Here is a 15,515-nt window from a genome sequence, read left to right on the forward strand (position 1 = left end):
AAAGTATATAGCCCCTTATTAGGAGCGATTCTTTTATAGAGCTCCAAAGATTTCTCAAAACTCTAAATTGGTTATATCCACCAATTTTTTAGTCCTAGATAGAACCTCTCATTGGAGATTTTCTAACCAATCCTAAATATAATAACATATCATATCCTGTCCATCCAACATGCCCTAAAAAGTTTATCACCCATTAGCAACACGGTCAGGCCGCTGGCGCCCAATCATACAAGGAAGAAATGAACAAACTAATGTGTTGTTTTCGGTTAATCTTATTGGCCATCCATAAATATAACCACACGATTGTATGCATATCTACCGTTGACCCCAAATAATATAATCACACCCATTTGTTGCTCTTTTAATATTTAAATCAATCCCTAAATCTCAATCTCGATGTTAAATTTTTATTTTAACTTCTTAAATCCTCTCGATGTGCCCCTTTCTTGCCATTCACTTTGAACACAAGAAATTATGGAAGTGGAAAGCAAGTCCATGCTATTCACAAAAAAGAAGAGGTTTTCTCACTCAACCATTCTCAGCACCATTTCCCTCTTCTCACTCTTTCTGATTCTTATCCTATTTCACGCACAACCCTCTCCTTCCTTCTCTCCTGCCTCAAAACCCCGAGACTCGAAACTCCGAAACTCGGTTACATTTCTTCCTCTCAAAGACACAAGGTTTGCCAACACTGCAATGGAGGGAAACACTTGGTTCATGAGCTCCTTGAGTGACACATTTGAAGAAAATGAATCCGAATACCTTCATTTCCCTTCGGATGCATCCAACGGAAGGCTACTGTGCATCAAAGGGAACGACATAAAAGATGGCACCAAAAACTCATATGCCTTGGCATATCCTGAAGGCTTACCAAACTCCACCACGTTCCTGAAAGGCCTCGCGTTTGTGTCCGACACATTCTATGACTACGGAAACTTGTGGCACGGGTTAACCGCCATGATGCCTTTCGTCGGTTGGTCTATGAAAAATGGATGCGCAAAGCCGGCAAGATTGGTACTTTTCCACTCGGGAGAGCTTAGAGTTAGAGAGAAAATGGGGTTGTGGATTCAGAAGGTGATGCAAGCGAATTTCGGGCAATTGCAGGTCGAAGAGTTCGAGAAGGGAGAAGGGCCTTATTGTTTCGAGAAGGCGGTTGTGATGAGGCATAATGTTGGGAAAATGGGGAAGAAGAAGAAGCTTCAAGTGTCCGACTTGTTGAGATGTAAAGCAAGAGAGTTTTGTGGCATAAACCCTAATGGCAGACGCAGAGAGGTCAATGTGAGAGGGGAGCCAAGCATTAGGTTGACGTTGCTAATGAGGAGAGGATCAAGATCGTTCAAGAATCCGACGGCTGTGACTGCTGTGTTCTCAAGGGAGTGCGCGGCGGTGGATGGGTGCACGTTAAAGGTGGTTCAGTCTGAAGATCTGGATTTCTGTGATCAGGTTTGCTCTCTCTTCCTCTAGCAAGTTGTTTTCATTTTTCATTTCTTTATTCCGAAGATCCAAAGTTCTAGGGCTAAACTTGTTGCGTTGACAATGACTAGGTGAACTTAGATGGGAATGATGACAGATATTTCAAAATATTTTAGCGCTAATTGATAATTTAAGTTTGACTAAGTATACGTGTTATGATTAGTGAAAGTGATCACGAAGATCGTGTTGTTATTACATGTATTGTGTGTTAAGTGAGTATTCTGTATTTCAAGTTAGAGGAGTGTTAGTGTCAGTCGTACGTAAATACGTGACAAGTTCAGAGGGAGTCATGCGCTGCGCTCATGTCCAATCTGACGCTAGAGCTACCTAGTCAAAGTTTGTAGCTTAACATAACAAACTCGGTGTTCTTAAACAGGTTAGACTAATGACAAACACAGACGTCCTTGCATCCCCGCATGGAGCCCAGCTAACAAACATGCTCTTCATGGATAGAAACAGTAGCATAATGGAGTTCTTTCCCAAAGGATGGCTGGAGCTTGCAGGGATAGGTCAGTATGCTCATCACTGGATGGCCGATCAATCCGGTATGACGCACCGGGGTGCTTGGTGGGATCCCTATGCCGATAAAGAATGCCCGGAACCTAACAAACAACTCGAATGCTTTCTGTTTTACAAAGACGGCCGAGTTGGTCACAATGAAACCTACTTTGCAGAGTGGACACGAACTGTCCTCAAACAAGTAAGAACAAGCAAGTTAGAACAAGACATCGAGAGTTCGCAGAGAGATTCAAACGTTTGCCTATGCTAGCTAGCGAAAGATTTCACTACTTTGTAACCTTATATATCTGTAACAAACATTTGATGAGAAATATTGCATCGTTTCGTTCTCCATACAAAAATTGAATAGGGTATAGAAAAACAAAGATAAAGAGAAAGATGTGACATCCCGCTAACATGATTATGGGGTTGTTTTACAGTGACAGAACAATGTTCTTTCCCAAATGGATAATTTCTCCCCTAGTGTTGCTCTAAGCACAGTACTTTGAGAAGCTCGAACGAAGATTGTAAAGATGTTCAACGTGTTTAGTAACATGAACATGTGGATAGCCTTACAATGAAACAAGTACTTATGTTGTCGATGAAACCTCTTATAGCCTTAGAAAACAGATGTCTGGAAGGCACTAAGTATCCAATCTTCATCTGAACAGTTTGGACCAAAAGTATACCACGAAGAAACAAACTAGTCCAAAAGCCACCACGTGGACGACATGGTTTGATCCACTCCGGATGATGCTTCTGTTCAATCTCCTGACATTGTTCTTCAACCCTGCTTGACCTTTCAACAGCGTCATATGCTGTAAAAAAAAAACAGACAAAGATATAGGTTTCAGAAAGCTGTATATATCCACCCATCATACTGCCATTAAATTTCATTTCAGAAACTTCCTTTCCATCCACTAAAAAATTCCAAAAGTACAGGTCGGTTCTCCGATGATTGTTAAAAAAGAAAAAAAGTTTTTCTCTTACGGTTTCTGATCTCTTTAAGTTCTTACTTGGCGTCGATTTTTTATTTTTCAGCCATATTTTTCAATTTGCAGAATATAGTAAATTAAGCAGTTCATCCCATCATTCTTAACATAAATTGTTGAATGTAGAATGTAGTAACCCATATCATCCATCATCCCGTGTTGTTTCAAAAAAATTGAAATATGAAAGCAACAATGTCTAAAGTTTGATGCCATACCAGCTGATCCAGAAATTCATTCTGGAATTTTGCTTCCGTACCTATAACTTGAGCTACCTGCGCCAAAATAAGAGAACAGGATTAAATTATTTGCAATCAAATTGTGGGAAATCAATTTTACAAGTCATAATGCACCATAATTAGGCTATAAGATGAACTATGAAACAAACAAATGTACAGAGGCAAGACATCAAAGCATTCGAATTTATGAAAAAGCTGATTTAGTTTGATACACCAAAAAAGAACAGTCTTCAATGACTAAATCCATTAGATATCCATAACCAAGCAAAGAAATACTGTACAAGCCCATCCCCCATCAAACCCAGCACTTCCTTCTACAAAATTAATAAAGAGGAGACAGCACTGTACAGGGAATATATACTTTAACAAGGTTCCATAAATACTCTATAATAATTTTAAGACAACAGCCGCAACACACAAATCTAACACCGGTCACTGAAACAATAGAACAAATTCCAGATTGAGAAAAAAAATGCACTGCACCGCCCTCCTCAGAGTAGAGGAATTATGTAATAAGTAAAAAATCAATAACCATGTAATAGGATCTACCAAATAACAGGCGCAATGCAAGTGAATAATTATGACTAAAAATCCAAATAAAAAACATATTGCTCACGCAGATCATTACATACTTCAGCTAATAGCAACAAAGACTGAAAGTGAGGCGCTAGACCTTTGTAAAAGGGTTAGGTAACAGGAATACCAATAATGTAACAAGGATGGGACCAAAACAATATATATAACATCAACATTTCCAAGTTGCACCAAGATGAATTCAAATGCCCAAACAAAATACAGAAACTGAAAAATTCGGAGTGCATACATTTTTCAATCTTCTCACTTGGTTGTGGAGACCATTGATATCTTCATCCAAGTCAGCATGCATCGGATCAATCCTCAACTGGATTTCATCCATGTTAGCTGCTGGTCTTGGGTTAAGACCCTCCCTGAAAAACCATCATTAATACATACATCAAACACAATCACACAAAATAGCAAATATGCAGTGTAAAATTAATACCTTGATCTATATGGAGCCACATTTCCATAGCCTGCCATTAGAAACCCTAGAGTTCGTGTTTGGTGAGATGGCTTAAGCAATCGTCTTTTACAATTTCAAATTGAATAGGTGATTATGTTATCTTGATTAATGCCCACTGTTAGCTTGTGAGTCTCCAATACCTGGCCATAGAAAGGATTTTTGTTATAAACCATAATTTGAGGGAAATGAACTACCTCAAAATATAAGTTATTTTTACACATACTTCAGAGATTTATAATACGCCGAAATATTATGCACAATGAAGCTTTAACCACAAAATTAGTGGTTTTGAAAACCAATAATATAAAATTAAAGAATATTTCAATGGTTTAAGTGAATATCCTACTGATGCACACTACTTTTCAATAAAATTCATATTGTGTCCGGGCAACAGAATCTGGACCCGAGGTTTCCATCAAACCCTAACATATTTCATCAATAGAATTAAGCTCTAAAAAAACTACCAATTTAGACTGCGGCATTGCCTGTTGAACCCAATAACAAAATCACAAAACTGAGATAAAAGTCACATAATTTCCTATACGACACAATCATAATTTGACTAAACAAAAGAAAAAAAAAGACCCGAATTGGATGACTGAACCGACCCAAACCTAATCTCCTATGGGAAACCCTAAATTCAACGTATTAGCCAAACAAAGGCTTAAAATTAGGGTCTGTTTCAATCCAATCTACACCCAAATTCCTAACCCAAACCGAACAAAAAGTTCGAAAGTACTTCCCAAAATTGCAATACAATTGATAATTAATCACCACATTTATTCGAATTCGAAAACTGGCAAATCGAATCTGATCAAGCACGAAAATTCATACAATTTACAGAAGAAGCGAAAGAAAAGAGGCGAATTGCAGTACCTTCGTCGGCGATTAAAATCGCAGGAAGCGAAGAACGACAGCAGCGAGGTTCCTGAGACGAGTTGGAGAGGAGAGGAGGCGGTCAAAGAAATGGAGAAGAACCCCGCGTCAGCACAAGGATAGAAGCTGTTATTTTGAGGAAGGAATCTGGAAACTATTTGGCATTTGGCATTTTTTATTTTTTTTGGTAAATGGCATTTCAAATATAATAGTGTTCGGCTGCTTACGCATCTCTACCAATCAACGCGTGACACGTGGTTTCCTTTTCTAAAGAATTAAATGGAGCTTGTCTCAAAACTAAGATTAAACTAGAGTTTTAGTCTCAAATAAAAGAGTAATGCTACTGTGACTATCTAATTGTACCATCATATATATCATCTTTTTAATAGGGGTGGGACCCGTTAATACATGTATAGAGATTGTACAAATATATGGTAAGAGTATCATGATTTTTCTTTTTTAATATTTAGGGGAGGGGAAGCTACCCATCTTAAAGTGAGGCATACAACTAAATACAAGTCTCTCTGAGGACTTAGAGAGGGATCTCAACCTTTTTTTTTTTTTTTTTTACAGATCGCTCACCAAAAGGGTCCTTCGTAGCCTTTATGGGTCAAAAAGTGGCAGATAACTGTGGTTTGCCACCAATTGTCCCCCTTTTTAGAAAAACAAAATAAATAAATAAATTGGACAGACACAGAGATTCAAGGAGAAGGTCGGAGAACATAGAGATGAGAGAGAAAGAGGAAAGAGTGCACAGACGAGAGAGAAATTTAGAGGGGAGTAGACAGGATCAAATCAGAAGAGGAAGGAGAATGATATGATAGAGATAGAAAGCTAATCGAAAAAGATCGGGAGTGAGAGGAGATAAGAGAGAAAGTAGTGGGTTTGGAGTTTAAAAACTCTAAAATCTTACTTTTTGTGTTTTTCTAGAAATATGCTAGTTTTTAAGTAAGTTTTTAGTTTTTTTTTAAAACAGTCATACCAAACAAGTATTTAAGGTGTAAAATTTAAAAAGTGTTTTTGAGTTTAAAAAGTTAGATTCAAGTAAAGAACAAAAAGACCCTTAATAATCTAAACTTTTTTAATTATCAGATTTTTGAAAATTTTCCTTCCCTAAATGAGAGTATTAGTATTTTGATTTGAGTTTAGCAAAAGCTTGTTGCCAATAACAAGGAATTAGGGAGCACTTAATTTATTGATTCAAATTGTAGCATGTGTGTCACACTTTTTTATATATTGAAGTTTTGTTTCATATAGTTTATTTGGCAAGGTTTTTTACTAAGAGCATCTCCTGTGAGGCCCTAAATTAAGTCTCTACAATCTTATATTTTCTAAATACGGGGACAAAAGACTTTCAATGGATCGGAATTGAAGTCCTCAAAGTATTTTAATAAATAACGACTCATCGGATATCTCAAAAAAAATCTTAAATGTGAGGATTGTATATAAGAACTCAAAGAGTGGGCCTCCTTTGATTTTTGAGTGGGAAAAAAACCCATCGACGTGGGAATGCTGCACAACTACTACTCTTTTTACTTTTTTCTTGTTTTCTAAACCCACCCACATGGGAATGCTGTATAGCAACTTCTCATTTTGCTACAACTCCTTTTTTTTTTAACCGTTGGAAAACCAACGGTAGAAGTAGTTTTTGTTTACCAATGGCCACAATACTCCAACAAAATGTACAATGATTTTTTAGTATTTTAGTTCATACATTTAGGGATTATACTATAAGGACTTCCCATTACTGACATGCCCCGATTCCGGTGTCCGAAGGACAACGGGATGGCCACGTGTTGGCCAACACCCGAGGGTGACACAAGCCATTTTATGAATGCATATGCCGAGAATATGTAAAACATGCATATAACTTTCACACATAACTACGCAATATAAAACTCAAATCCAACCTTAACAACATAATATAATAAGTTCAACTGTCAACAAAATAAAAGTGATAATGCATGACATATTCAGAGCATACTACTAGTTCAGAATACAATGTAACATAAAGTGCTATTACAAGAATGTCAAAGCGGAAAGGACACAAAGTCATTGGTATGGAAATGCCTCATAGCTCGGATCGTATGCCTCGTTCCTAGGTCTTGAGGGGGCACAAAACAAAACATGGGTGGACCAAGTTGATATATAAATAATACTGAAATAGTTATTCATCAACGTACTAACCCCTAAAGTTTATGAAAACTCAATAGTATAATATGTAATAGGTTTTCCAAAAACCCTAGCATGCCATAAAAACTTTCATAAAACATATATCGTATATAATGTGCTTAGTAGTGTTACCATAATTGACCGAAGCCACTACATCACCCAACCGAAGGCAAATACAAATATCTTCCGACCAAAGCCATTACATCACCTGACTGAAGCCAAATATAAATATCTTCCAACCGAAGCAACTACATCACCCAACCAAAGCCAATTATAAGTATCAATCGCCCGTAAGCTCATAGTATGGATAACCACTAAGTAAGCACACAAAATCATGAACATAACTTTCCAAAATTTATATATCTCATCGGAGCTCAATAGCTCAAACATCATATGTGACGACCCGTCCCTAATTTTCCTATGTAATTTCTCCCCGAGTATGTGTATTGACAATTATGCCCTTATTGGCAAGTGACGTGGACTTATTCTTATCGCTTTCCTTTTTATTTCTCGCTATCGCATTTAAATTTTACACGCTAGTACGAGTATGAGTAAATTTTAAAGTGTAAAATATCTACTTCAGATAGATTTCGATTTCCTTTTACTGTAGGAAATCTGAAAAGCTATCCTTGGATTCCTTTTAAATCCTACCCGTGCACTTCCCTTCATCATTCAGTCTCAGCTATCCCATTTTTTTTCTGTATGTTCTGTCCCCCCTCAATCAGAAAAGCATCTCTCTCTCTCTCTTCTCCCTCTCCCACGCCACATTTCTTCTTCTTCTTCCTCTCTGCAACAACCACAAAACACACAAAAACTCACAAACGTGACAAACCAACTACATCATCATGCTTATCTCAGTCCCAAGATCACAACCAAGTCCTTGAAATCTGGTGTGGACGAGTTTTGACTCACTAACTCGGAAGGTCGACTCGGTGAGTTCGACATATCGATTTTCAAGCCATGCATGGCTAAGGTAAGCCTTAAGAAACCCTTAGAACCTTCATTTCACTTCTATGGGTTGTTATTGATCCTTTGTTTGTGTTTTGAACGTGTGGTTTTACCCAGAAACTCGAGAAGAATGAGAACCCGAAGTTTTTCGTACAAGAACTGTGGTCATTTAGTCACTTTCATACCATTTTTCTGGTCAACCTCGACCACAACTAGACTTCTTCTAGGTACAAACTTGTTCTCTACATTCCTAACTTCAAAATGGCTTTTGAATCACTGAGTTTTGTTAAGTAACGAGTTAGAAATCAACTCTGGAAGTTGGGAAGAAAATTTTAGTTTTCTGGAAAATTTCAGCCGTGGTCGTTTGGCCACATTCAGGCCAAATTTCTGAACAACACGGCCTATATTCGAACTTTCTGTAAATTGGGATCGGTAGATCACATTCCTAGCTTTAATTTGGCTTTTGTAGAAGTGAATTTGGTTGAGAATCGAACTCGTTGTGGGCTCTGGAAGTTGGGCTAAAAATCTGCAAAACTGCAGATTTTCGCGAAGAAGGTGAGTACAGTGTACTCGCGAGGGCGCATGGACCGCCACTTTGGGCGGCGCGTGGGGGCGTGTCCTGCCTCCGGCCGGTGCGTTGTTGATGCATGTGCGTTCGTGTCGTCGAGTAGATCGATTTCATATATTTATACCTTAGATTTGAGCAAACTATAGGGATTTTATTTAGGTTTCCGTTATGTGCTTTAATTAATGTTATTTAGTTATTTCACATATAGGGGAAACTTATTCCGAGGATTTTCGAGGCCAAGTTAGGCTCGAGGGCTACGACCCAGCGACGTACTTGTGAGTGGGCAGTTGTTTTATACCGATATATATTTTATAGTTTCCATAAATGCATATTTATTTCACTTTTACGCTTATCTTGCCTAGTATCATTATTGTGATATAAATTGTGATAAATGCTGCTATATGGTTATGATATTACTGTCATGTCATTCATACGTACTTGTGTACATGCTCATCTTGCTGCACCCGGTGTTAGTACTCGCCCCAGGGCCATGGCTAGTCCTTCACGTGTATGTTCACATCTGCATCGTTCGCTCACCTTAGATCCAAGTTTAGGTGCCAGTGTTGTCGGGTAGATTGCATTAGGCGATCCGACTTGTATGTGATGTGCTTTTGCACCAGTTTTCACGTGATCGTAGTACTAGAGCATATTGATTACACCCAGTCCTGTTCGTGTCAGAAACCATCTGTTCGAACTTGTGTGTCAGCTTAGATGGATGAGCACTTAGTTATATTGATTATCACATGATTATTATTGTGGCATATGATACATCATTTACTTGGCATATTTCTGGTTATATGGTTGATATATTGGATTTCATACTTACGTAGTATGTTTTGAGGAAACTATACTTGTTTTACGGCGAAGGGTTAGTATATTCAAAGATAAAGGTTTTCTTATAAGCATTGTTTTGCTGACCCACTCAACTTTGTTTTTCCCCCCTCCAAGACCTAGATAGCTGTACTCTCTGTGGCACTCGAGGAGTCACGGCAGTTCTGACATTTCCTTTTGTTTAGACGTACGAACTTATCACTACTATGTAATAAGTGTACTTTGGTTGACTTGACTACTCTTTCGTAGTCTCACTGTTTATTACGCTCTGAATAATTGTAGTGGGCTCAACACACGAATTGCTCACTCTTTCACTGTTTAGTTCTAATTAGTTTTAAATTTTATTCACTTTTTGCATCACTTACCCTTATGGTTACGTCACCTCACGGTGACAGCCAACATGCTTCGACCTTTCCAGGTCGGGGTGTGTCAGCTTGGTATCAGAGCATAGGTTTAGACAGTTCTGCACTTCCCAGTGTGTTTTAACGCTTGTTTTCTTAAGTCAGAACTATGCCACCTCGTAAAGAGCCACGTTCTCCAGCGAAGAATAACTTTCTGGACTTTGGGCAATTTGGTGTGGCTATCGCTGCTGCTATTCAGTCTTCACTCCGTCCTACCCCGAGGAATACTCTGGATATTGTATCCCGCCTGAAGATTAACGATTTCTTTGGTAATGAGGGACCGGAGAAGTCAGAGATATGGTTCGATCATGTGGAGAAGACTTTTCAAGTTATGCATAGGTAGGGTAATCTTTCCCTAGAGAGATGGGTTGAGACCGCTACTTGGTTCTTTCGATTGGGAGCAGAATCTTGGTGGGATCTTCAGAAGAAATCCTTATCTGATGCGGATATTGCAGATTAGGATGTTTTCAAACAGTTATTTAAAACCAGATTTATTCCTCCTGAGTATGTGGATAGTAAGAAGAATGAGTTCATAGACATGAGGCAGGGTAATATGTCAGCCACTGAGTATCATCGAAGGTTTACTGACTTATCCCGTTATTGCCCCGAGACTGCTGTTAATCCTCGGGAGATGCTTCATTTTTTTAAGAGGGGAACTTGCAAGAAATGGTGCAATATAGCAACTGCTATTCCTTGTGCTACTTATCAGGAGTTCTTCGAGGTCTTGCTTCGGATTGAAGATTCAGATAATGCTCCTGATGATGAGAATGAGGGTGTTGACAGGAATGTCCAAAGGTATAATAACAGGGGGCGATCATCACTTGGCCTGAGAAGGGCTCATAATTTTAAAAAGAGTGGAAATAGCTCTAGATCCTCGAGCGGGGGTTCTAGCTCCGGTATACCTCAAATAGGAGGTAGGTCCAGTGGTGGTTCTCGTTTTCAGAACAAAGGAAACTCCAGCAGTTCAAGTGTTCAGTTTTGTCGCAGGTGTAACACCCGTCACTATGGTGAATGTAAGAGGGGAAACAGAGGATGTTTCACTTGCGGACAAACAGGGCATATGGCTTATAATTGTCCTCAGAATCAGAAGAATCAGCCTGCTAATCTACCACCGGCAGTCCCCCTACAGCAGCTTCCAGCACCTGGTAACCGTCAGCAGTTAGGCTACGGTGGAGCCTTCCACTACCAATGGGGTGTAATCCAGAATTAGGGATAACCATACTAGTATACACCTGAGGTTCCTTACTACCAGGGAGGATATCAGCAGACTCAAGGAGGTTATCCACAGTTCCAGGGAGATTATACGTTGTATCAAGGCGGCGGAGCACATATCTATACTGGAGGGCAGTGTCAGAACCTAGACGTAGCGTCTAGCAGTGGAGGTTTAAGCAGACAGGCAATTCCACCCCAGCAGGGTCGAGGTAATCAGGTTCAAGCAAACAGGGGTCGTGGAGGCAGACAGCAAGTTCAGGGAAGAGTTAACAACATCACTCTTCAGGATGCTCAGGCTAATCCGGACTTGATCATGGGTACGTTGAATGTTTTAGGCCATTTTGCTAAAGTTTTAATTGATTCTGGTGCTACACATTCAGTTATTTCCTATAAGTTTGCTCAAACAACTCAACCACATCCTACTTTACTCGACTACGAGTTGGAGTTCTCGATGCCTAGGGGTGAAATCTGTTATGTTAGTTGGGAATATCAAGGATGTCCCATCCTTGTCGAAGATGTAGTCATGCCGGCTAATCTTGTTCCTTTAGATATCGTTGATTTTGACATTATCTTAGGCATGGACTGGTTACACTGCAATCATGTCAGGTTGGACTGTTATGAGAAAGTTGTTACTTTTCACCGACCGGGCATGCCTATTGTCATGTTTATCGGTGAACGTGGTGGTCTAAAGCATGGAGTTATCACTGCCATAAGGGCGAGACGATTGTTGAGTAAAGGTTATCAAGGTTACTTAGCTCTTGTTGTGCTAGCGAATGAGACTACTGCATCTGTGGAGACATCAGAGTAGTTAGACACTTTCTCGATGTTTTTCCCGAGGAATTACCTGGCTTACCCCCCAGATCGTGAAGCGGAGTTCACCATCGATCTACTTAAAACTCAGTTGCAAGAGTTGGTTGATAAGGGTTTCATTCAACCAAGCACTTCCCCTTGGGGAGCTCCAGTTCTATTTGTACGGAAGAAAAATGGAACCTTGAGGTTATGCATCGATTACAGGCAGTTGAATCGGGTGACGATTAAAAACCGTTATCCATTACCTCGTATTAATGACCTCTTTGATCAGCTCAAAGGTGCTTGTGTATTCTCAAAGATTGATATGAGGTCTGGTTACTACCAATTGAAGATCAGAAGCGACGACGTTCCGAAGACAGCTTTCAGAACTCGATACGGTCATTACAAGTTCCTAGTGATGCCATTTGGATTGACTAATGCACCAACAACTTTCATGAATCTGATGAATCAAGTATTCCATCCATATCTCGACAGGTTCGTCATTGTTTTCATAGATGACATTTTGGTGTATTCTAAGAATAAAACTGATCATGCCAGGCATCTGCGTTTTGTTCTAAAGACGCTAAGGGCAATCGGTTGTATGCTAAGTTCAGTGAATGTCAGTTTTGGCTGGATCAAGTGTCATTTTTAGGGCATGTGGTATCAGCTCAGGGTGTGCTTGTGGATCCTCAGAAAATAACAGTTATGGAAAATTGGGAGCAACCTTAGACAGTTACGGAAGTTCGAAGCTTTCTTGGTCTTGCTGGTTATTATCGACGCTTCGTGAAAGACTTTTCGACCATAGCACTACCTCTGATAAAATTGACTAGAAAAGACGTTCATTTTGTGTGGAGTAGTGAGTGTGAAAAGAGTTTCCAGCAGTTGAAGTATCTTCTCACTCATACACCTGTCTTAGCACTTCCCGATGATGATGGGAACTTCGAGATCTACAGTGATGCGTCTCTGAATGGTCTTGGTTGTGTGTTAATGCAGCATGATAAAGTGATTGCTTATGCATCGCGACAGTTAAAGCCCCATGAGAAGAACTATCCTACTCACGACCTCGAGTTGGCGGCGATCATCTTTGCTTTGAAAATTTGGAGGCACTATCTTTATGGGGAAAAATGTAAGATCTTCACTGATCATAAGAGCCTTAAGTACATCTTCAATCAGCCGAACCTCAATCTCCGGCAGCAGAGGTGGGTAGAGTTACTAAGTGATTATGACTGCACCATTGAGTATCACCCAGGTCGTGCCAATTCAGTAGCTAATGCTCTTAGTAGGAAGTCTCATGGCCAACTTAATGCTCTTTATGTTAGCCGTATTCCTCTTTTGATTGACCTAAGATCCACTGGAGTAGCATTGAAAGAGGGTCGTCAGGGGGCCCTAATTGCCAATTTTCAGGTCAGACCGGTTCTGTTAGATCTTGTTCTCAAAGCCCAGAGGAACGATACAGAATCTCAGGAATTGATACAGGCAATGTCAGACGGGAAAAAGAATGACCTCTGGATTAGAGATCCTGATAGTATGCTTATGCAAGGTGATCGAATGTTTGTACCGAATGTTGAGAAATTAAAGAAAGACATATTGGATGAAGCGCATATCTCTGCTTATGCTATGCATCCAGGGAGCACCAAGATGTATCATACCATCCGAGACTTCTATTATTGGCCCGGTATGAAAAGAAAGATTGCAGAGTTTGTTAGTCGTTCTGCAATTTGCTAGCAGGTTAAGGCAGAAAGGAAAAAGGCGTTTGGATTGCTGCAACCCCTCCCGATACCTCAGTGGAAATGGGAAGATATTACAATGGATTTCGTGTACAAGTTACCTCGTACTCAAAATGGTTACGATGATATCTAGGTAGTAGTTGATCAACTTACCAAGTCAGCGCTCTTCATACCCGTTCGTGAGAATTACTCGTTGAATCAGTTGGCCGAACGGTTCGTCTCTGAAGTGGTTAAGTACCATGGAGTCCCAGTTAGTATCATTTCTGACCGAGATCCCAGGTTCACTTCGAAGTTCTGGGTAGCTTTTCAGGAAGCTTTAGGATCGAGATTACTCTACAGCACCGCCTATCATCCCCAAACAGATGGTCAGTCAGAGAGAACTATCTAGACCTTGGAAGATGTGTTGAGATCGTCAGTTCTACAGTTTAGAGATGTTTGGCATAAACGCTTACCGTTGATAAAGTTTGTGTACAACAACAGCTTCCATTCTAGTATTGGTATGGCATCATTTGGAGCGTTGTATGGGAAACCGTGCCGTACTCCACTTTGTTTGTCCGAGGTCGTCAAACGAGTTTTAATGGGCTCTGAGATCGTGGAGGAGACGACACAGAACATTCAGGTGATAAAGGCTAACCTAAAAGTGGCCCAGGATCGGCAGAAGAGTATCTCCGACAGACATTCTACCGACAAGTTTATAAGGTTGGTGATTAGGTATTCTTGAAGTTATCGTCGTGAAAAGGTGTTGTACGATTCGAAAAGAAAGGGAAACTTAGCCCTAGGTACATCAGACCGTACCAGATTGTTGAACGAGTCGGTGAAGTTACTTATCGACTTGCCTTGCCACCAGAGTTGGCGAGAGTGCACAATGTGTTTCATGTATCGATACTACAGAGGTACGTTTCTGATCCGTCACGTAATCCCTCCTTAACCTCCGGAGATCAATCCAAATTTGACCTACGACGAGGTTCCAGTGACTATCTTTGATTGGAAGGATAAGGTTCTTAGAAACAAGACCGTGCGGATGGTGAAGGTTTTGTGGAGGAACCACTTAGTGGAGGAAGCCACTTGGGAGACAAAAGAGCGTATGCGAGATATGTATCCACGTCTATTTTATGGCTTTGATAGTAGTTAGTATTTAAATTTCGGGGATGAAATTTTTATAATGGGGTAGATTGTGACGACCTATCCCTAATTTTCCTATGTAATTTCTCCCTGAGTATGTGTATTGACGATTATGCCCTTATTGGCAAGTGACGTGGACTTATTCTTATCGCTTTCATTTTTATTTCTCGTTATCGCATTTAAATTGTACACGCTAGTACGAGTATGCGTAAATTTTAAAGTGTAAAATATCTACTTCAGATAGATTTCGATTTTCTTTTACTGTAGGAAATCTGAAAAGCTATCCTTGGATTCCTTTTAAATCCTACCCGTGCACTTCCCTTCATCATTCAGTCTCAGCTATCCCATTTTTTTCTGTATGTTTTGTCCCCCCCTCAATCAGAAAAGCATATATCTCTCTCTCTTCTCTCTCTTCTCCCTCTCCCACGCCACATTTCTTCTTCTTCTTCCTCTCTGCAACAATCACAAAACATACCAAAACTCACAAATGTGACAAACCAACTACATCATCATGCTCATCTCAATCCCACGATCACAACCATGTCCTTGAAATCTGGTGTGGACGAGTTTTGACTCACCAACTCGGAAGGTCGACTCGGCGAGTTCGACATATCGATTTTCAAGCCAT

The 15,515-nt window shown here is 39.9% G+C and overlaps 2 protein-coding genes across 2 annotated transcripts; one reads left to right on the forward strand and one right to left on the reverse strand.

The window, feature by feature from the left end:
* The first annotated feature begins 472 nt into the window (after positions 1-472).
* Positions 473-2,333, forward strand: LOC126605407 (uncharacterized). Its single transcript, XM_050272804.1, has 2 exons — positions 473-1,443; positions 1,850-2,333. Exons 1-2 carry the CDS (start codon positions 475-477, stop codon positions 2,240-2,242), a joined length of 1,362 nt encoding a protein of 453 aa, XP_050128761.1. The 5' UTR covers positions 473-474; the 3' UTR covers positions 2,243-2,333.
* LOC126605411 (bet1-like protein At4g14600) lies at positions 2,272-5,290 on the reverse strand. Its single transcript, XM_050272810.1, has 5 exons — positions 5,118-5,290; positions 4,221-4,381; positions 4,023-4,146; positions 3,179-3,235; positions 2,272-2,789 (listed from the first exon to the last, which is right to left on the reverse strand). The coding sequence occupies exons 2-5, from the start codon at positions 4,256-4,258 to the stop codon at positions 2,631-2,633; spliced, it is 378 nt and encodes a 125-aa protein (XP_050128767.1). The 5' UTR covers positions 4,259-4,381; positions 5,118-5,290; the 3' UTR covers positions 2,272-2,630.
* Positions 5,291-15,515: the final 10,225 nt, after the last annotated feature.

This window comes from Malus sylvestris, chromosome 15 (assembly GCF_916048215.2).
Source record: "Malus sylvestris chromosome 15, drMalSylv7.2, whole genome shotgun sequence".
Taxonomy (NCBI): Eukaryota; Viridiplantae; Streptophyta; class Magnoliopsida; order Rosales; family Rosaceae; genus Malus; species Malus sylvestris.